The 23613-nt window shown below is 37.3% G+C and overlaps 1 protein-coding gene across 3 annotated transcripts; it reads left to right on the top strand.

The window, feature by feature from the left end:
- The first annotated feature begins 11308 nt into the window (after positions 1-11308).
- On the top strand, positions 11309-16603 carry LOC121410455 (histone-lysine N-methyltransferase SETMAR-like). 3 transcript variants are annotated; one of them, XM_041602556.1, is made up of 2 exons: positions 11309-11484; positions 14829-16603. In XM_041602556.1, exons 1-2 carry the CDS (start codon positions 11410-11412, stop codon positions 15630-15632), a joined length of 879 nt encoding a protein of 292 aa, XP_041458490.1. In that variant the 5' UTR covers positions 11309-11409; the 3' UTR covers positions 15633-16603. The 3 variants fall into 3 exon arrangements, with proteins under 3 accessions (XP_041458490.1, XP_041458491.1, XP_041458492.1); XM_041602557.1 differs by having other exon boundaries at positions 11413-11498; XM_041602558.1 differs by lacking the exon at positions 11309-11484 and adding an exon at positions 11579-11702.
- Positions 16604-23613: the final 7010 nt, after the last annotated feature.

Raw genomic sequence — 23613 nt, 5'->3', positions numbered from 1 at the left:
TTTGAGTTGCAATAAATCGCAACTCTAAATATCATACGCAACTTGATTTTCAACCAATCAACAGCGCGCATTTGGGACTTGCGATTGATTTTTTGACCTGGGTTTAAACGCAATGGACCCCTGTGCCCCCACCTTGAGAGCAAGATAAAAATGTGGCTTTCTTACACAAGTGTTCCCCCCCCTTCGAAAGTTACAGCAAATATTTATATTGAAAATATTGTCTCATACAAGAGTGAGGATCTCTTTTTTGGTTTGCTTGTTATATAAAATTTCCTTGGGAAAATCTGCCCCACTACCCCCTTTGAGAAATCATGGATCCGTTCATGGACAATCGTATGCCAGTGGATGAATTCCAGACATTGTTTTAGGCAAGTTTTGATCAGTAAATAAATAAAAACAGATAAAATGTGATCACAGGACAAACTTAAAAAAGGATAAAATTTACTTTAAAAATTGATATGCCTAGCCCCATGAAATGATCTAATAATAACCTCCCGCATTAATGCTTCACAAGTTTCACACCAGCCAACTTCGAGCAAAACTCCCCACCAGAAATTGTCGTATTTGTCTACACACGTTTTGAGGTCAATACACAATATGCCCACCACTTTTCAAAATATTGCGGATCGCTTGGATTTGCCGTCATGTTGAAATGGACCGAAGTTATGCGACCAAAAGATTCGCATGCGGCATGCTGGCTGTTTGTTCGCCACATGTTAGCATGATTTGTTTGCTAACTTCAGTCCCAATAAACATTACAGCGAATCCAATCCGCGAAGTGATTTCTACGGATTAGATCAACCATTTGTCAACGCCTCGAGATCTAAGACTAAATACAGCCGTTCCCGATATTTTGAAAAGAGGTGGTATTAACATCGAAATGTGACTGAGAGACCTGTCATGACATTTGGGAACAAATTTTGGTGATGAGGTATGCTGGTAACACAACGAACAATTGTGTACAACGGATAGCGGAGCGTGAACGTAGCGGTCGTGTACATTTTTGCTTATTACATGACGTCATCCAGCCCCTGCCGAGAACCAATTTATGAATGAAAATATAGTAAGCATGCGCAGTGCAAGCCTTTTATTTCCCCACACAGAATTCCACCAAAACAAGTGTGCAATTCTCTATCACCTCGTACCAAAATCGACCTAGAATTTCACTTTCCCGTATTTTATATGAATTATGAAAGGTATTCTCGGAGGATCTATTTTCTCACCGATACTGCACAGGTAAGCAAATTTCGATTACTTCTTGCTTTTCTGTCAAAATCTTACGAATTAGCGTCTATATGCCATCGTGTTCGTTGGAATTTGTAGAGTCTATCGCAACGTGCGCAAAGTCAATTGGATTTCGGAGCGTCGCGTGAATATGCATGAAATAGCAGAGTTTCGATAATTTTCGATCGATACCGGAGCGATCCGATCACGAACCAAAACTATTTACAGCGTACACAACGTGACCGGATATCGTTATCGCGATCGATACTTCCGCACGCAGTCCGAAGGAATTATTTTTGGGACCACGTGGTCATGACGTGATCTGCGCGATTGACCAATCAGCGGTCTTCGAATCGCTGTGCGGAGACGATCTATCCGTTGTACACAGTCTATGGACAATTGTTCGTTGTGGGTAATCGGCCGGTGCAAAACTGCATTAGCGCCACTTTTCTCTGCATAATTATTGCAGCCTCTGTAGAAAAATTGAATAGGAATCGTTTGTCACTCTGTCCAGTCACAGTTCCACACACAAAGTGCACATTTCACCCTATGTGCGATGAGTGGTGTGTACAGTGTAACTTTATAGGGGCTGCGTAGTCTTTATCATTTTTCAAACTTTAGGACCCCTACCATGTTTCACCTCCATTTTATCTCATTTACCAACATCTATCAACAACAACAAATTATAGACCTAATTCCAAAACAATATTTGTCGGCAAGTTTTCAATTTCAGTGAATTACGTTGTGCAGTGCAGTGTTTCACAATTAACGCTTTGACAGTCTTGACATTAGCATTAACATGAATTCAACGTATTCAGAGATGGTTTTTGTAAAACATTGACAATAAACATCAGGCAATACGAGCGAATTACTAATCTATTCCATGCTCGCCGAGCTCAACTCAGCCAACACAAAGCATAAGCACTCCCTATCGTCATAGCCACGTCCCGGCCAGTAGAGCAGCGGCCAGCGCCAACGGGGCATGCAATGGCGGTGGCAGTGCAGTGCAGTGGTCGTGGCAGTACACCGACATCTAATATTTTGAGACAATTTGAGAAATAAATCAAAGAAAATTGTTATAGAACTTACTGTTTAGCCTTCTACAAATGACTTTGAAGTCGCTGTCCGAATCTGACCCGTGTTCCTTTAGTTTTTGATGAATTATCGACGGACTTATCAACAGCAAAACGGCGGTCCCGGTAGATGGAGTTTTCTTTTTCAAATATTGCAATTGGCGGTTAGACGTGCGCGCGCGTACGTGCGTGCGATAGAGCTAGCTAACAAGCAGCCAAGCGGCCCTGCTTGCCAACGCGAAAGGGAGGGGGGGGGGGGGGGGAGGGGGGTGAATTAAAACCAAATCAGGGGTGTCTTCTTTTTCCTCTCGATTGGCTCTGGGTTGGAAACCATGATGGCGTGTCACTGTTTTCCTTGGATCTTGGAATCTATGAAAAAAGTTTTCGATCCCTTCACTTTTTTTTCCTGTATTCTCTTATTTTCTTTTTTATTTTCGTTGTCTTTTTTCTTTTCTGTTAATCTTTCTTTTCTTCATTGCCTTTTTTCTTTTCTTGTTTTTTCCCCTTAATATGTATTTTTTTACTCACTCCTCATCTTCCCTTTTAATTTGCTTTTGTAATGATAGAAATTGAGATTTCATTCAGTAGATTTCTTTTCTGTTACATATACTATACCCTGATGGCGGCAGGGAATTTTGATAGGGGTGAGGGAGCAAGACCATGTGGATAAATCATTTCAATCAAGTAATGATCGGCCTATAGAATATCTCTCCTCTTTATAAACGCTGTCCACAAGTGGGAAAGAATAATTAGGGCCTAAAAAATAGAATTAGAATTTTGAAAATATCATTTGTAAAAAAAAAGAGAGAAATAATTCATGATTGGAAGCAGCTATAATAGTGTACAAATGGGTTCAGAGGGGGCTTTTGACGTTGCAGACAGACCAAATCAGGGTTTGCGGATGGGAATTTGATAGAGGTTGGGGACCAAGACAACCAACAGTGAATTCATTTTGAGCAAAATATGGGGCATTGCAAGAAACTTGCAATCGAAGCAATCGAATGCAAATTAATTTGCAACTGATCCATAAAAAAAATCAAAATTGTTATGTTCTAGATAAACTTAATGTTTATCATCACCTGTAAATTTGCATCTGATCGAATTTTGGGATTGATTGCAAATATCTTCTTGGAACACTCAATATATAGTTTTTTTTATAAAAAGCGGCCATAAACAAGCAAAATTATTATAAAAATAGAATAAAACTTATTAATTAAAAATCAAAACCCTTATTATCAAAAAAGATTTCATTGACCGATTGATTTTATTTTTGCACCCATTGCATCAGATTTAAATTTAGAAAGTAACATGTACAATTGTAAAATATAACAAATTTATAATGTTGTATTATAACCACTGGATCAATAATATTTAAACACATATAGACCTTTTACTTAATAAGGAAAAAGACAATTTAAAAGAATGCAAGATACCATGTTTACAATCATGAGCGATTACACTTGATTTGGGGAAGCTGCTCGCATAAAAGTCACAGCTCAAATATTTAATTAACTCTAAATACCTTTTAATCTTTGATATATTTTCTTTAAATCTTCGGAATTATGATAATGGGTAATGCAACTGGGCATACCATTCACCATTAACATTAATGGCATTCATTAGGCAAACACCACTAAGCCACTATGGCTTTACAATTATCCAACATGATTATATATATCACTAGGCACATACTACTAAGACACCATATTGGGTATATGGTATACCATTGATACCAATCATACCATTATAGAGGCACATACTACTGAGACACCATTGGGTATATGGTATACCATGCAGTCATACCATTAGAGGCACATACTACTCAGACACCATTTGACACCACTGAGACACCATTGGGTAATGGTATACCATTCACCATACTAATCATACCATTATACATGTTATAGAGGCACATACTACTGAGACACCATTGAATACCACTGAGACACAATTTGGTATATGGTATACCATTCATCATACCAGTCATACCATTATAGAGACACATACTACTGAGACACCATTGAATACCACTGAGACACCATTGTATACCACTGAGACACCATTGTATACCACTGAGACACCATTGGTGTATGGTATACCATTCATTATACCAGTCATACCATTAGAGGCATATACTACTGAGACACTATTGAATACCACTGATACTCCATTGTATACCAGTGAGACACCATTGGTGTACGGTATACCATTGATCATACCAATCATACCATTACAGGCACATACTACTGAGACACCATTGAATACCACTGAGACACCATTGTATACCACTGAGACACCATTGGTGTATGGTATACCATTCATTATACCAGTCATACCATTAGAGGCATATACTACTGAGACACTATTGAATACCACTGAGACACCATTGTATACCACTGAGACACCATTGGTGTATGGTATACCATTGATCATACCAATCATGCCATTACAGGCACATACCACTGAGACATCATTGAATACCACTGAGACACCATTGGGTAATGGTATACCATTCGTCATACCAATCATATCATTAGTCACATACCGCTGAGACACCATTGGGTATATGGTATACCATTTACCATTAAATAAACTACCAATTACCATTAAGAACTTACCATTGAAACACCACTTAAATACCATTCGCGTACCATTTACCATTCAGATCACCATTCAACTACCATTCGGCACCATTCAAATACCATTGGCGATTTTTATAAGGGAAGACATCCTTTTTACGTACGTAACGTGATAAGGGTGTCAAAAACAAAAAAAATAATGAAAAAGGGGTATCTATTTCGCTAGAAAAATTACGTGTTTAGGGTCGAATTTGCGGGGATGATAAAACAAAATTAAATGTTTTATAAAGGATGTCCTTTTTGCCCCAACACTACGTGTTTAGAGTCCGATTTGCGCGAGGTATAGAAGGTGGGGTCGTACTAAACCAAATAAGGTAAAGCCGACGACCGAAGGACCCGTAACAAAAAAAAAAACATTCCTGTACTTGTTTAGGGGTTCATTTCAGGGAAATTTTTGCCAAGAGTATCGTTTTGTTTCCAATACTTGTTAAGGGTAGGGTTTCACACGCCAATACTTGTTGAGGGGTACATTTTCAGAATTTGGAAAACGTGTTTAGGGTGCTTTTCGAGACTCCTGGTCGTGCATGGTATCCACTCGTGAATGGAAGTGGCCCCCCTGGGGACCAGTAAGAGCAGTATGAAAGTGTCAGTGAGACCAGTAACAACCACCAGAAACAAGACCAGTATAAAATTCCAGTACTTCAAGGCCAGTTTAATTTTTTAACTGGACCAGTAAAATTTTAACTGGACCAGTATGACCACTAAGTAAACCGATGTTCCAATTTCCAGAGTTACCAGTTAAAATTATACTGGTCAAACTGGTCGAGTGGAACTGGTTTTTCCTTCTGGGAAAGCCCATTTTGAGACCGTTCAAAGCTTGATCCGCCCGCGGCTCAACACTCAGAGATTTTTTTTTTTAGTAAATTGCGGTTGATTTTTTTCCATTTACTGATGCAATTTGAAATATTAAAGGACCAATCCATCCCAACGAAAAGTTGATTTGAATAAAAAGAGAAAAATCCAACAAGCATAACACTGAAAACTCAAAATCGGATGTAAAATAAGACAGTTATGACATTTTAAAGTGTCGCTTAATTTCACAAAACAGTTATCTGCACCGGCGACATCCTGGCGGTGTGCAAATGAGGAGACTGATGACGTCATCCACTCACTATCATTTTATTGTATCAAATATGAAATTACATGATTTTCTCCCATTGTCAAGTGAAACAACGATTAATCTGAACACGTGGAATAGCATTGTTTAATATTCATGATAGGCCCTATATGTCCGTTCAGTCAAGTTATTGTTTATATTGTTTCAAACAATAAAAAAACAAAAGAAATAGTGAGTGATAATCATTATTGACTGATTCATTTGCATGTCACTGAGTGATGTGCATATAACTGCATATCACCCGGGCATATCACTGTTTTGTGAAAAATAAGCGAAATTTAAAAATGCTATAACTTTCTTATTCTACATCCGATTTTGATGAAATTTTCAGCGTTATATGCTATAGTTTGATTTTGCTCTATTTATTCAAATCAACATTTTTCTGGGGTGAACTTGTCCTTTAGTATCTCTACTACCTTGTAATAGAAATGTTGCATATCAATTATGATAACGTAGATGAGTGAAGTTGATACATTTTCTCTGAATTTTGCTGCACCGCATTATAGTCTAGGGGAAGTTGGGAAGGTTTGACAAGCTTATATGGTACCCTGATTCAAAAAATGTCACTCTTTTTGTGACCACCTTGGTCACTCAGGCTTGGCCACATTAACCCTATATGTGTATACATGTGGAGCATTAAAAAAAAAGGGGGGATATGACGTTATGGCTTTTTAAGGACCATCCAGGGACCAATTGGGCATGGGCGGAAATCCCAGGGGGACGTGTCCCCCCGTAGGCCTAGTACTCAAAATATTAGATAGGCAAGGGCGCCGGAAGCGGGGGGGGGCAGGGGGGCACTTGCCCCCCCAAATAAAATTTTTGGGGGGCAAAACGAGATTGTGCCCCCCTGATAGATGAAAAAATGATAAATTATTTAAGGACAAAAGTAATGAAGGCACTTTTCTGCCTGAAAATTGTCATTTCCATTGTCAAAAATGAAAAAAATTTGCCCCTGACGGGGCAAATACATTATCATAAAGCGATCGATCGCGTCTTTTGACGAACAGTTCCTCTGTGAAACATAGCTTTGATAAGCCCCTTTTCCATCTTATTACAGTGTGATAACGTTTAACCTTTTAATGAATACATTTCAGACTAAAAGCGAATGGCAAATTGATAGTGGTCCACCAATGATTAGGTTTATAATTCAATGATGCTGGCTGTGTCGTCTAACAAACGCGCGGTCTCCCAGAAACCCCGGGGGGGCGGCACTCGACTAAAAAGTGGTGGGGGTGTGCCGCGGGCGAGACAAAAAACGGGGGCCTTGGAGCGGGTTCATTGTAAAAAGGAGGGTCCTCGGAACGGGCTTCGGAACGACAAATCTTTGTGAAAACGGGGGTCCTTGGAACGGATCGCCAGCGTGTGAGTGCGTATACATCCCTATGGAACGGTCATGCGTGCATGGTGCAGCGAGCGCGGCCTCCGCTGGGGGAGCTCCGCGGCCGCTTTTCACCAAAATTGCAGCTCATTCAATGCGATCGGAGCGGCGTAAAGAAAAATATGCGATGCTTTGGAGCGGATTTCCCTCTTCTTTTTTCTCGATAAGAAGAAAATGCTATGCCTTGGAGCGGCTTTCTTTGTTCTTTTTCTCAACAAGGCTATGCCTTGGAACGGATATTTGAGTGTGAAAATGGGGGTCCCCTCCGCGGCACATACCCACTATGCATTATATACTGAGTGCCCCCCCCCCCCGGGCCAGAAACGCTCAGACCGGACCCGATATCACTAACGCGCGTGAACACTAGTTACTCGAGCAAGAAATGGAATCTATGTCATAGCTGTCAAGCCCAGAAACCATAACATCTCGAGAAACTTGTTTCAATTATTTCATTTTCAACTTAATATAAATTGAGTTAGTGATAACAAGAGAGCGGTGTTGGCTCAGTCGGTAACGGGTCTGCCCGTCGAAGTCGAACCAAAAATCGTATAGGTTCGAGTCCACCCTGGGCGGATGACTGAAGTCAGTGCGTTGTGTGTAACGTCTCTCCCATGTTTCATAGATGCAGGCTATAGTACAATGGAAAACACTCCGTCCCTCGGACAGGACGTTAAATGGAGGCCCCGTGTAGAGGAGAGTCACCACCTTTGCACGTTAAGGCCCCACTGCACTATTCGTATAAGAGTAGGGGGGAAACCCCGGTGTCAAGGTCCACCTGCACCCCCCCCCCCCCCCCAATCAGTTATATCGGGAGGAGAGACCTGTGGATCATAGTGATTCAGTTCGCTTTTCGCTTATGTTTAGACATGAAAAAAATAAAATCATCTGTAAAAGTGTCTTCTTGACCGGACTCATATTATCCGAGATATGAATAAAAATGTAAAGAATATAAAAAAAAATAAGCGTTACAGTACTGCTCTACTATAAAAAAAAAATCTTAAGATATTTTCACAGCCCCGTATTTTCCTCTATTCCTTTTCATTGGCATGATTGGAAGGCGTTTTGTCTGATACTATTTCAGCTCATATATAGCACTTATGTATTTTAGATTCCAAAACTTCTTCCCATTACCTGTTACTAATCAGATCGAGATGGCAGCTATGTTGTTTGGTTCATCCCAGCTTTTGTTATTCATGGACGTTTGCAAAAATAAAAAAAATAAAACCCGGGAGTGGGTGGGGCTGCAAAACCTAAATTTTCGAAGAAACATAAGAGCGAGGGGATTTGTGATGGGGGAGCTTTTGCATTTTCTAGAATAAAATTGAAGGATTTCGTGCATACTTTTGGTGAATTTTGCCCTCTCGATCGGCGGCCCCCGGCTGCGTACGGTCATGTTTGTCATCTTAAAGTCTTTAAAAGGCCTATATTACATTGGATTGAAACAATTTTGTTTGCAATAAGGCTCGTAATTTGCTGGAACTGCGACCCAGGTCATTAAGAAACACCAGGCAGGGTCAGAAGGGAGGAAACAGAAGGAGCAAAAAGAACTCCAAGACTGTTTAATTCTCAAGAAATTTATTTTTGAATGCACTTAGAAACGCAACTTTTATACTCCATTTTTACACAAAATCCTTACCGTGGGGGGGGGGGGTGTTGCACCCACAAATGTAATAACGCCCACAAATGTAATAACACTTTACCCACAAATGTAATAACGCCCACAAATGTAATAACACTTTACCCACAAATGTAATAATTTTTGATCGCCCACAAATGTAATAATGACTTTACCCACAAATGTAATAAATTTGAAGGGATTTTTGGCGAATCCGTTCTAAACTAAAATCCTATAGTAATGCGTTCATATAGCACAAAAGTGCAAAGTCTTATTTTCAGACCGGGTTAATAAAACATCAAAGTACAAGTCCAAAGTCTTTCTTCCAGACCCGGTTGTTTCAAAAATTATAATATAAATCCAAAGTCTTTTTTCCAGACCCGGATGTTTAAAAAAATATAATAAAAGTCAAAAGTCTTTCTTCCAGACCCGGTTGTTTCAAAAATTATAATATAAATCCAAAGTCTTTTTTCCAGACTTGGTTGTTTTTAAAAAATTATAATATAAGTCCAAACTAAGATACGATAATGATATTCCTGTGGAAAAAAGGGGAATAGAGCTTAGTCTTTTCTCCAGACCCAGTTAATTAAAACTGGTGGAATTAATGTCTTTGTTGTTGTTTCAACTAATACGGTGTATATTGTGAATATATGCACTAAGAGTAAATGTTGTTGTTGTTGTTGTTCGCTTGGGTTTTAAGGCGCGTGTCATTCAGATATGAATATTTACGCCTTAATTTGTTATGTGTTTATTTGAGTTTTGTCAGACGTGTATCAATCAGATATGATTATTTACGTCTGGGACCGACCTTTAACGTCACCATCCGAAAGACGTGACCAGGGCTCGAACCTCTGCATCAATTTGTAACTTCCCCACAGCTTGGATTACAGGCGCACGCCAAAACGCCCAGTTTGAGAATCAAGCGTAGTCTTTTCTCCAGACCCGGTTACCTGTTATTTAAACATTATGAATAAAAGTTTAAAAACAGTATAAAGACCCCATAATCTTATTAATGCTGGATATAGCGTAGTCTTTCAGCCCGACCATTTTTTTCTTAAAAAAAAACGCTAATAGTAAGAATTAAAAAAAATCAAAGTCTAAGACCAAACAAACCTTCAACCTAAGAACCTGTTTAAAAGAGGTTTAGAGTGTTGTCTTTATTCCAGACCTAAAACGGTTACGAAAAAAAATCTTCTAACATAAGACCTTATATTCTTATTCTCGTGGAATAACACGAGTTTAAAACGTACTCTTTCCTCCAGACCCGGCTATTAAAAAAAGTAACTGAAAAACTTCGAATCTAAGACCAAATTTCCAAAGTTTCACCCAGTAAAAATATGTCTTTTTTTAAATAATACTACTACCCCTACAAAACATTGTAATAACGCGTGGGTAAAGCAGACATCCTTTCTCCAGACTTGGTTACTATTTGAAAAATAAAATAGTTTTTACAAATATTCTAAAACGAATACCCAATTATCTAATTACTGTGGAACAACATGAAGACCGATTGTCGAAGATCGACTTTCCTCCAGACACAATTATTTCAGGAATAAAAAATCAATAAAACTCAACCCCCAACAACGAATCTAAGAACCAACAATCCTCCAAATTAAGACCATGCATGTAGAAAAGCACATGTTTAGAGCGTTGTTTTATTCCAGACCCGGTGATTTAAAAATGATTTAAACAATCCTAAAAAAAAGTGGTATCTCACGCTGTCAAAAATATTGTGCCCCTTGGGGATTTTGCCCCCCCCAAAAAAAACTGAAAGTGTTCCGGCGCGCCTGTAGATAGGGGGACAGAATATCAAATTTTCCCCTATTATTTGCAGTCTTTTAAGATGGTGAGAAATAGATCTTTGAAAATCGAAATAAAACGTGCATTTTAGGACGAGATTACCTTACTTTTGGGATGATAGGGCTAACTTTTTTCTTTTTTTTATAACTTTTTTTAACCATTTTTTTTTTTTACAAATTTTCCAGCCCCCTACCTTTTGTGAGAGATTTCCGCCCCTGTCCAGTAGTAATCCCTCTATGTGCCCATATGAAAAAAACAAAAATTCAGATATGCACCCCCGCACCCCGGGTATGTACCGTTGATTTTATTTTCCAACCATTACGTCGGTACCACTGATCTCTCCCCACGGGTCTCGTTAGTGGAGAGATCAGTGGTCGGTACTATGTGTAAAGGGGATTCCCCAAATTGCCGGCGTACGCGTCCACACGATCGTCTGGGCCTGCGCCTTGGTCTTCGCCGGCCTGCCGGCCGGCCATGCGTGCCGTGAAGTGTTGCTGCCCTGGCCTGCAGTCCACCTATTATTAAATTAGGTCTAGCTTGTTATACATCACAGTACATACTACATGGAAGGTTTTTCTATCTTTGCTGGGCCTGAATCACAGGGTTTGTCCGACCATGAATTCAGTTCTGATTTTGAGGTAGGCCTAATAAGGTAATGGTATTTATTAGGGGTTATTACTTATTATTAATTAGCTTGCTTTCGAATTCAATCGCGACGGGCCGGTACCGGTGTGTACGTACGGGGAAGTCAACAGACGCGTAGACCGTGGCCGTACCGTACTCGAGTCGAGATACATGTAATCAGCTGGCAGCCTTCTGTTTCGAGGAGTTTTTAAACATTGTTTTAGTTTTTTTGGTGAGTGAAGCCAACGGAGTTCAGCTGAACAACCAACATAACAGAGACCGAAGCTTTTGGTCTAGGCCTAAGGCTAAATGTACTGTGCATGAAGAGCTGGCGCTGGAGCATGGATCATGTTGATTCAATTGCTGAGCTGAGAAAATTAAATTTATGAATAAATCCCGGGGGGGGGGGGGGGGCACTTCCATTCACGAGTGGATACCATGCGCGACCATGGGGTCTCGAAAAGCACCCTAAGCACGTACCCGGTAATTTCCATATTCTGAAAATGCACCCCTTAACAAGTATTGGCGTGTGAAACCCTTCCCTTTAATTGGAAACAAACGATACTCTTGGTAAATATTCCCTGAAATGAACCCCTAAACAAGTACAGGAATGTTTTATTGTTATGGGCCTTCGGTTGTCTGCTTTACCTTATTTGGTTTAGTACGACCCCACCTACACCTCGCGCAAATTGGAATCTAAACACGAAGTGTTGGAGCAAAAAGGACATCCTTTTTTTATAAAACATTTTAATTTTGTTTTATCATCCCCGCAAATTCGACCCTAAACACGTAACTTTCCTAGCGAAATAGATGCACTTTTTTCATTACTTTTGTGTTTTTGACACCCTTATCATGTTACGTACGTAACGTGCCCTATCGTGAAAAAGACATCTTTTTTACTAACCCAGGGAACTCCCGCCCGCGTAGAGCCCAGGACCTTACATGTAATTCCATACTCACCTGACTAGCGTGAAGTATGGTCAAAATAATTCTCCGAATAAATAGTTAAAACAGAAATCAAGCACTTACCACGATTATATGGATGAAGGTCTAACGAGTGGCAGTTTCCTGACATCTGGGCACAAACTGGAACTTCAAAAAACAAAAAGTTCTCTCTTACCCCAGTCTCGATCGGCCATTTTGTTACGATTCAGAACAAAAATGGACAATCGAGACGGGGGTAGGAGAGAACTTTTCCATTTTTTGAGGTTCCAGTTTGTGCCCAGATGTCAGGAAACTGCCACTCGTTAGACCTTCATCCATATAATCGTGGTAAGTGCTTGATTTCTGTTTTAACTTTTTATTCAGAGAATTATTTTGACCATACTTCAGGCTAGTCAGGTGAGTATGGTCAATTACACGTAAGGTCCTGGGCTCCGGGAGTTCCCTGGGTTACCTTTTTACATGTTTTTTTGGTTGCGCATTTTATCCACTCGTCAATGTAAGTGGCCCCCCCCCCCCCCCCCCGGGTGAATAATTCATTTTGTGACTAAAAAATCACATGGACGTTGAAATACCATACCCCTGGATTAATACTAGGCCTAGACCCTAAATTTTGATAGTTTACAGAAGTAAACCCCAATCATGACAATGGTTTTCTTTATAAAATAATGATGAATATACATTTATTTATGGTTCCAAACATCAAAATATAGTGTAACACAAACATTTTTAAGTTTTAAAATCTTTATACTGAAACACGATTTGACAAATTCTTTGCATAAATTAAAGAAAGAATTTATCAAATTTTTCATTAGGTCTAAAAACAATGAATTTTCAAGTCCAGTTATGGATGAGGCTGAAGTGGTAGATTCTTATTGATTCAATTATTATACTATTTCTAAATGAATGGTTTTGTTGCGTTTTAACAACATTTTTTTTATACAGTAGTTTCTGTGCATTACAATTATTATTTAATGATGTATGATCACACCTGTTGTACAATGTAACTTCAACCTCTATGATTGATTACGTAGGATTACAATTTTCAAATTTTGAGGCACTTTTGCAAGTCAAAGTCTACACACGTTGTGCCACTACGTCATTAAGAAAGAAGTTATGACAGGTTCGGAGGTGACAAAAATATTTATTATGATTGCTGACCAGTTTGAAAACATGAACCGCTATTTTTTATGTTTGCACCTCTTAGGTTTACTTCCTCTACAATTTTGCTAAGTTTGGTGAAAATGACATGGATTTTGAAAAAAAGTGTAGCATTTATTGTACTTTTCTAGTTTGTTATTGAAATTTCAAATTATTGACATTGGGTTTTTGTTATCTTTTATGGAATTTTTAAGAACTGAGAGTGCTGTAAGACTTCAAATAGCAAACAAATAGCACTATAAATAGATTCTCCATCTTAATGATACAAATATTAACTCTTGCGAAATTTGATGAAATTTTAATGGATTTTGACTGAGCAATAAAGGTTTAAACTCCTTGTATTGATCTTGTGAGGTCTAAAAATGACAAATTCTTTTGAATGCGCAATTCTTAAGAACATCCATTTGGGCAAACTTTGAAGCTCTATAGCAAAAAATCAAGCACATGGACTCATGTTAATTTTTGCATATTTCGAATATTCAGATTCTTAAAGGACAAGTCTACCCCAACAAAAACTTGATTTGAATGAAAAGAGAAAAATTCAACAAGCATAACACTGAAAATTTCATCAAAATCGGATGTAAAATAACAAAGTTATGACAATTCAAAATTTCGCTTCATTTCACAAAAACAGGTATTTGAACGAGCCAGCTACATCCAAATGAGGGAGTCGATGATGTCATTCACTCACTATTTCTTTTGTTTTTTATTGTTTGAAATATGAATTATTTTGATTTTCTCGTCATTGTCATGTGAAATGAAGTTTCTTTCCTCCCTGAACACGTGGAATTCCATTATTTTGACATTTTGTGCTTCAGGCAAAGAGGTCCTAATCGTCAAATTCGTAAAAATTGAAATATTGTATAATTCAAACAATAAAAAACAAAAGAAATAGTGAGTGTCATCAACTCTCTCATTTGGATGTAACTGGCTCGTTCATATAACTATTTTGTTAAAATAAGCGAAACTTTGAAATGTCATAACTTTCTTATTTTACATCCGATTTTGATGAAATCTTCAGCATTGTGCTTGTCTGATTTTTCTCTATTAATTCAAACCAAAATTTTTCTGAGGTGGACTTGACCTTTAAGTATCTATGTGCAAAATTTGGTGAAAATGACATGGATTTCACTTTAACTGTGGAACGTCCTTAAGGGGTTTTATCTTTAAACAGATCACTTGGCAATTGCTAGGTAAATTCACTACTTATGATTAATGCTGATTAATAATATCTTCATATGATTTTGTTCTCTAGTATATACAAGCAAATGTACGTGGTCATGTACAGATGGGAACAGATCCCCAAGAAATAGAGTACTGTGGATGTTCCTGTCAAGTTCCATCCTGTGGGCCATCATGTCCTTGTCTCAAGCGTTATGGGCCAAACTACACTTTATCTGGGAAGCTGCTTCAAAGTGAGAACAGACTACCTGATCAAGCTTCATGTGATCCATTTACATCCTCAAAACCAATTTTTGAATGCAATGCATCTTGTAAGTGTGGTGAGAATTGTGTAAATCGCTTGGTCCAACGTGGCACCCATCACAAAATGGAAGTCTTTAAAACTCGTTACAAGGGTTGGGGTGTCCGTGTATTAGAACCAATAGAAGAAAATGAGTTTGTGTGCGAGTATGTTGGAGAAGTGTTGACGAAAGAGGAAGCAAAGGCAAGGATGTCAAATCTGAGAAAGGATGACATGAACTATTTATTTGTTCTCAGGGAAAACTATGGAGAACACAGCAGAATAGAAACTTTTATTGATGCACGACTGAAAGGTAACATAGCAAGGTTTATCAATCATTCCTGTGAACCTAATTTATTCTTGGTTGTCGTCCGTGTCCATAATGAAGTTCCCAGAGTGGCCATGTTTGCAAGGAGAAACATCAAGTTCGGTGAAGAATTGAGTTATAAATACTGTTGGAATGTAGATATACCATGTGATTCAGTGAATGGGGAGACAACTGGTCAAAATACAGAACTACATGTATCTTCAAAGCATTGCATGTGTGAAAGTCATTCTTGCCAGAAATATCTCCCTAGTGATTTGTCAATATACTGAACATGTTTGTTGTCTTTTGGTTATCTCACATGAAAATTTAGTTGAAACATGTCAATTTGTCTTTGAAGTAGGCTACAGCTCTAACTGGGAATGAGCTTGTTTAGTTTCCATTTTATGTTTTTCAATCGATCTGCAAAGGTCATCAGAAATGTTCACACTTTTCAACATCCATACATTGTTCATTCCTCATGTTGAGTAAAACAACATGTAAACCCAGATGTATGTAGAACACCAGCTCTAGAATCTGATCTGTGGTTATTTTTTATTAGCATTGCATGGACTGTAATATATATATATATATATATTATACATGTATATTACATGTTAATGTGTACTCTTTGTCTTTTGTGTCTTCATCTGTGTTCCAGAAGTCCATCCAAGATTTGAAATGGCCCCTGGCTTGTATAACAAATAAATAGAAGTAGTAACAAAGAGATGGGATTATGAAAGAACATTACTTTCCTGAACTGACAAGAAAGCTCAGTTGATAGAGTCCTTGTCAATGCTGTCATGAAAGTTGGTGCACCAAGCTTAAATCCATCCTAGTCTTGACAGTGTGATTTTCCTACATTCTTTTCTCTGTTGACATAATTTTTTCTTCCTCGAATTATGTACGACTTGGTTTGATTCCTCATGGGAAATGTAAAATCACCATTATCATGATGGAAACATAGTACTGTATTTTGAATTTTTGAGATTATTTCTTCAAATTCACAAAAATTTAAAGGAAAATTACTCCTTAGCAAGTTAAATCTAACATAGCAAATCAAATTTAATGGATAATAAACTTTTGAGTTTTGATAAGCATTTAAATATCGAGACCACCAATGCCAAAATTCAATTTAAGTCCTCCCATTTGCAATGCGACAAAGATCTGTGAGACTGATGTCACATATAAAACTTTATTTTCACTTACATTTTCCCTTCTATGTAGTCTATCGCTAAATTTGATGAGTTTTTAGTGTTTGTTTGTCTTGTCATAAAAATGAGCAAAAAGAGATTTTATGGGCTATAGTATATTTTCAGTGTCAAAATGGGAGAGTGGTCATGGGTGACATCACATATCTTGTTTGCATTAGGAAAATCTCCATAGCATCATGTTCTCAATAATCAAATGCGCATAACTCATTGTTCATCCAATTTTACTGAGAGCTTTGTTGATCATATTCTTTGATTTTTTTTCTTGCTGCTAGGCTTTGATTGTCATTTTAATATTTGATATTTGGATACTGGCTTCCTAATTTGCATACTGACCATGTTGTGCATTGAACAGTTATGTGAAAATAAAATAAAAATCCCCCAATTTCATGTGGTACACATGGATGCTTTTCACAATATCATACTATGCTCATGGACTTGACACTCAATACATATTTGAATTCTATGAATTGTTTTATGGTTGATTACATTATTCAAGTTTTAATTCCTGACCCTTAAAGGACAAGTCCACCCCAACAAAAACTTGATTTTAATAAAAAGAGAAAAATTCAACAAGCATAACACTGGAAATTTCATCAAAATCGGATGTAAAATAAGAAAGTTATGGCATTTTAAAGTTTCGCTTCATTTCACAAAACAAAATATGCACATCTCGGTCGGTATGCAAATGAGGAACTGATGACATAACTCACTATTTCTTTTGTATTTTATTATATGAAATATCTTTATTTTCTGGTCATTGTCATGTGAAATGAAGTTTCATTCCTCCCTGAACACGTGAAGTTCAATTATTTTAACATTTTGTGCTCCAGTCAAGGAGGTCCGAATCATCAAATTCGTAAAAATTGAAATATTGTATAATTCAAACAATAAAAAACAAGAAATTGTGACATCATCGACTCTCTCATTTGGGTGTAACAGGCTCGTTCATATAACTTTTTATTAAAAGTAACAAATTTTTAATTGTCATATAACTTTCTTATTTTACATACGATTTTGATGAAATTTTCAGCATTGTGCTTGTCTTGATTTTTCTCTGTTGATTCAAATCAAGATTTTTCTGAGGTGGACTTGACCTTTAATGACTGAACAAAATATCCCTCCTGGTTCAACATTCATTTGTGCCAGGATTATCCTTACATGGTTCATTAAATCTTCAGCTATGACTGAATTCAGAATAAAAAATGATTATTTGGAAATTTTGATTTAAAAAAAAGCATGTTTCTTTATAGATTGATGCCTCAAACTCAGTACAATAAAGACAAGGCGTATCGATATTGTGTCTTGCCCACTTATGAAAATGACCCGAAATATTGAGATTTGCAAGGACAAGCAGCAGTACTGTATCAAAAGTTCATTGTGAAATAACTGGGATGGAATAACTTATTTTGTAAGAGTCTTGCACGTAAACTTTAATGTTGTCTTGGAAATTACCTTTGACATTACCATGTGACCTCCGAACACAATAACATGCAGGTCTCCTAGGTACAGCTACAACCCAAGTTTGATTTGACATAGACTATGGATGCACAGTTATGTGTCAACTGTCATAAGAGAGTCTTGCATGTAAACTTTAACGTTGACCTGAAAATGACCTTTGACCTTACCATGTGACCTCTGACTACAGCATACTATGCAGGTCCCCTCAGTACAACAACACAAGTTTGGGTGAAAAGTGAATTGCATGTAAACTAAAACTTTGACCTTAACATGTGACCCCTGACTGCAGCATAACATACAGGTCCCCTAAGTCCCTAAGTTCATCTGCCATCTAAGTTTGGTTGAAAAGTGACTAACAGATGCAGAGTTATGTGTCATATTATAAGAGTCTTGCATGTTAACTTTGACATTGACCTTACCATGTGACCTCTGACTGTAGCATAACATACAGGTCCCCGAAGTACATCTACCATCTAAGTTTGGTTGAAAAGTGATTTACAATTGCAGAGTTATGTCATATTAGAGTCTTGCACGAAAACTTAAATGTTGACCTGAAAATGACCTTCGACCTTACCATGTGACCTCCGACTGCAGCATAACATGCAGGTCCCCTTAGTACATCTACCACCTAAGTTTGGTTGAAAATTGACTAACAGTTGCAGAGTTGTGTCATATAAGAGTCTTGCATGCTAACTTCAACATTGACCTTACCATGTGACCTCTGACTGCAGCATAAGATGCAGGTCCCCTAAGTACAACTTCCATCCAAGTTTCATTAAAAAGTGACTTACGGTTGCAGAGTTACATGTATGTGCCATTCTGTTTGTGACGAACGGACGACATTTGGATCACTAAGTCTCTCCTTCACCTCTGGTGGGCAAAAACTGATAAATTTATGGAAAAAGAAAAATTATTAAGAAAAATTATTTTTCCCCCAGCCCTGCCAAATAAACTTGGTTCCAAAAGAAATTTATCAAACTTCACAAGTGCACTACGCAAATTCCACTCAGCCAAAAACTCAAAATGTATAAAATTTTGAGTCGGGGCCAGCTTCAATGATCTTTACCAAGCACATGCCACTAAGAGATCTGTTTAATAACAGATATAGCCCCTTAAATCAATTGGTTCCTGAATTTAAAGTCACAGATAGCAAAAGAAAGACCAATCAAAATTATATGGGATTAAACCATATGGCCATTCTTTGCTTGACTGATATTGAGTCCATTTTTCCATTATACTTATTTTACCTCAATAGATGTGTTTAAAATGTTAATTTTAACTTCCTGTAACTTCTTAGTTATTGGGGCAATCAATTAAATTTGCTGATTGTCATACTGAGAGCTTTAATGGTAAGTTTGTTTAATGCCATCTCATTCGTCTTCCTTTTGCCATTTTGTGACTTTGGATTCCGGAACCAACTGATTTGAGGGGGTATAGCATCTTTGTTGTTAAACCAAGCTCTCAATTAAAGCTACATGGAGCCTGTGCCAAAATTTTGTCCGAGTGGATTTTATGTTATGTGTTTATGAGAATTGATAAGTTTCTTTTGGAACCTAGTTTACATTTTCCTTCCCCTAGACTTGTATACGCCAACTGTACATATTGTACTGTTTACTAATATGATCATTAAAAAAAATTCTATGTACAAAGGGAATGTCTTCTCTTCACTGGTAGGGTACTGGTGATTATGTCTAAATATAGTCAAAATGAAAGGAGAAGTGTGATGAAATATAAAATTTATTGCAAGAGTAATGATAATATAATATCAAGGTAAACATTGTGTTAGACACCATACAGACACATATGATAAAATAAAACCTATTGACTAGACATACATGCTTCCACCAACTTAGAACTTTGTCGGATAGCCATTCTAAGCCTGATGTCCAAATTGGCCACAAACAAGCGTAGACAAGGTAAAGAGCAGTGCCAGCCACACAGAAACGTTGTTAGCCTAACAGTAAGCCCAGTCACATATTTCAGATCGTGAAGTCAAAACATTTATATCAATGTGTAATACATTGCTGTAAAATTAGGAAATCGCTGTCACATTACCGGTTGTAACAGGGCCTCTGTTAGCACTAACAACGTTTCTGTGCGGTCAGTACAGGTCATCTTGTGGTACTTTGTTATTCCCCTAGAGAAATGAATAGTCTGTCCCTCTTTTTCACAGGGATATGAATAACTGAACTTTCAACATAGTGGATGAAATGTTGCCCTCATTGTTGTCTTTGAAAGGAATACAATTTATTTCAATAAAGAAAGGATATAATCCTATATTTCAATAGGGACTCAGAATACCCAATTATCTGATCCGGTCAGCACTGGGGGGAAAATGTGGCTTATCAATCTACATGAGTAAGACTAGGTTTATTTCCATTTGGTCTACCATCAATTCGTCCAATCTCCACATGGTCTAATTGCCATTTCGCCCACTCACCATTTCATTTTGTTACCAATTTGTCCAATCGCCATTTAGTCCATAAAATTGGATATTGTTAATTGGGCGAACTGAATGAAAAGACTAAAAATTTGATGTGTCCAAAAGACTGCGATGCCCCCGCTTAACACAATCAGAAATTCATTCAATATGATTGAACTTAATATCATGCAGAAACCAATATGTATGTATGTATATATATATATATATATATATACATATATAATAGAACAAATTTTGACCTAAAGAAAATCTACGACAGTCGGGTCATTTGATGTGACCTGACTGTATTTTGGTGTCATCTACCCAGACACCAAACATTTTTAATATTTGGTGAATATTTCCAAAGTTATGCGGAAACCAACTCGCATATATAATGAACTGTGACCTTTGACTTGCAGATTCTGAATTCAAACTTAGCCTGTATTTATCTACCTACATATCAAATTTTTTTTTAATCCGTTGAATATTTCATAAGTTGTCAAGCGGAAACCATCTCGCATATTTAATGAGCTTTGACCTGCGGACTCCCAATTCGAACTTAACCTGTATTTTGGTGTCATCTACCAACACACCCAATTTTTTTTTAATCTGCTGAATATTTTATAAGCTATCGTGCGGAAACCATTCATATATTTAATGAGCTGTGACCTTTGACCTTCAGACTCTGAATTCGAACTTAGCCTGTATTTTAGTGTCATCTACCTACACTCCAAAATTTTTAAAAATCCATTAAATATTTTTGGAGTTATTGCGCGGAAACAAAGTGGGGGAACAGACAGGGGCAAAGCTTAATGCCCCCTCCAGACTTCGTCTGCGGGGGCATAAAAATGGGTATTAGACCAACTGGTTATCAGATGAAATGGTGAGAGACAAACGGGTGATTTATAGACAAAGTGATGATTGGACCAAATGGTTGTTAGACAAAATGTTGGATGGAATGGCATAAGACTAAATGAAGCTAGACAAAGTAATAAGTGGATGAATTGGCGATAGACAAATCAGCGTATACCAGTCTGCAGAGTGGATGGAAGCTTACCGGCAAAATTCCAGATTGTTAGAAGCTTACGAACAAATACAAGTAGTATGCACCCAAAGAATCATTTTCAAATCACAAAATAATACATCACAAGTGTACATGTACAATATATGCTTGCAATGAAATTAAGAATTCCTGAACATTAGTTAGAGGTTTCATTCTTTTTAAAAAACTATTCAAAATATAAACTGGGTTAAAAAACAAAACTGATCAAACTTTACAAGGGCACTACACAAATTCCATACAGTCAAAATGAACACTATTTTAACACAGGGTAGCTTCAATAATCTTTACTAAGCACGATAATTAAGAGATTGGTTCAATCACAGAGAGAAAAAAGCTCTTCACATTAAATGGTTTCAGGATCCAAAGTCACAAAATGGCAAAATAAGGAGCAAAAATGAAAAAAAAATTCATATTTTATTCGAAATATACATGAAATGAAATACTCAAAAAATTTGCATTCGCCAATTGATCATGGGCCTGGCAGCGGCTGTGCAGCGCCAGATCGACAAAGCACTATCCCTTTACTTGTTGATAACTAAACAGGGTAGCAGCAACTCCCATTTTTTAATGTCTTTTGGTCTGACGCGGCCAGTGATTGAACTCCTGGCCTCCCAGTCCCGGCTCCCAGTTGTGAGACAGATGCTCTACCAACTGAGCCAACACACCGAAAAATAAGACGGGATTACACAAACTTCCCAGTTTATCTTAAATTTCCTTCACAATTACTGGCCTGATCAAAAAGAAGCAAGAGGCAGTTCAAATAAAAAAAAATTAGGACTGGCACAATCACACAGATCCCCAGGGGATGTCCTGGTAAGGGGGATACGCAGAGTTATGTGTGTGTGGCTGAGTGAGATATACACGGACACACTACACACCATGTTGAGATTATACCCTGCTGACCTGTAATATATATCTTCAGGAAGGTTTGGGTGTTGCTGTGATTGTTCCAGTGGTTTTTATGTTAGCTTCTTAGTGACTAGGCCAATCCCCGGAGCCAATCATTAAACATGCCTGTGAAAAAAAGGTGGAATAAATGGAAGTTTGTTCAATCCCCTCACATTTTCAATTGTCTTTCTTTTGCAATAATTAGGAACTTTCGATTCTGAAACCAAGTGATGTGAGGGGCTATATCCTCTGATTGAACCAATCTCTTAATTATTGACATGTGCTAGTATTAAAGCTAGCCTGTATTGAAATATTGTTCATTTTGACTGAGTGAAATTTGTGCAATGCCCTTGTGAAGTTACATCAATTCCTTTTTGGAACCCAGTTTGTTAATTTTCCTGAAAGTATAAGAAAAAATTATAACCTTTTCAGTATAAAGAACATCCCATTCCACACAACAAAAACTAACACTAAGAAATTATCATGATTAGAAAAAAGTCACAAATATTCAGGATGCCCATAATTCATAACTTGATTTTCAAGAAATTAGAAGAGTAACTTTACACTATTTTACCTCCAACCATTCAAATTTTTTTCTATAAATTGAATCATATTATCACTACATAACACAAATACAAAGTCATTGTTTCACCAGTCTCTCGATGAATAAATCAATACATATTAATAAAAAAATAAAATATTCTATTATTTCAAGGCCACAATAGCAATCAGTTTCATTAAAACAGTAGGCCATGTCTTGTCCAATATTCTGATACCTGTAAAAATGATGAACTTTATACAATGATAAAGCTCTGGTGAAGCAACATGCCAATATCTACATGTAGTTCCGATTTATTTATGACTGATAGAAATGGCAGCAATTAATATAACTTTATGATGGAGTTTAATAAAAAATATTGCAATATAATGAATTAGCACATCAATGATGTGGAGCTCATCCGGCATCTCGCAACGAAATTTAAGACAATTTTAATTTCAGCCTAGTTGACACTGTAGTGAATTATATTGGTGACATAAATTGAGGATATAGAATTGAAATTGATGAAGAAATGACAAAGAAGCATTTTTTTGTGATCTATGAATAATTTCATATAAATTAAGCATAATTAACTTTCTAGTCAAAATTTCTCAACTCTGTGTAGAACCTTGATGAACCTCATGTAGCTCTCAGATGGAAAAAAAATAATCAACAAATAAATAAGTAATTT

Source organism: Lytechinus variegatus, chromosome 3 (assembly GCF_018143015.1).
Source record: "Lytechinus variegatus isolate NC3 chromosome 3, Lvar_3.0, whole genome shotgun sequence".
In the NCBI taxonomy this organism is placed as follows: Eukaryota; Metazoa; Echinodermata; class Echinoidea; order Temnopleuroida; family Toxopneustidae; genus Lytechinus; species Lytechinus variegatus.
The sequence above is the reverse complement of the archived record's forward strand: the minus strand, read 5'-3'. Positions and strand labels throughout refer to the sequence as shown.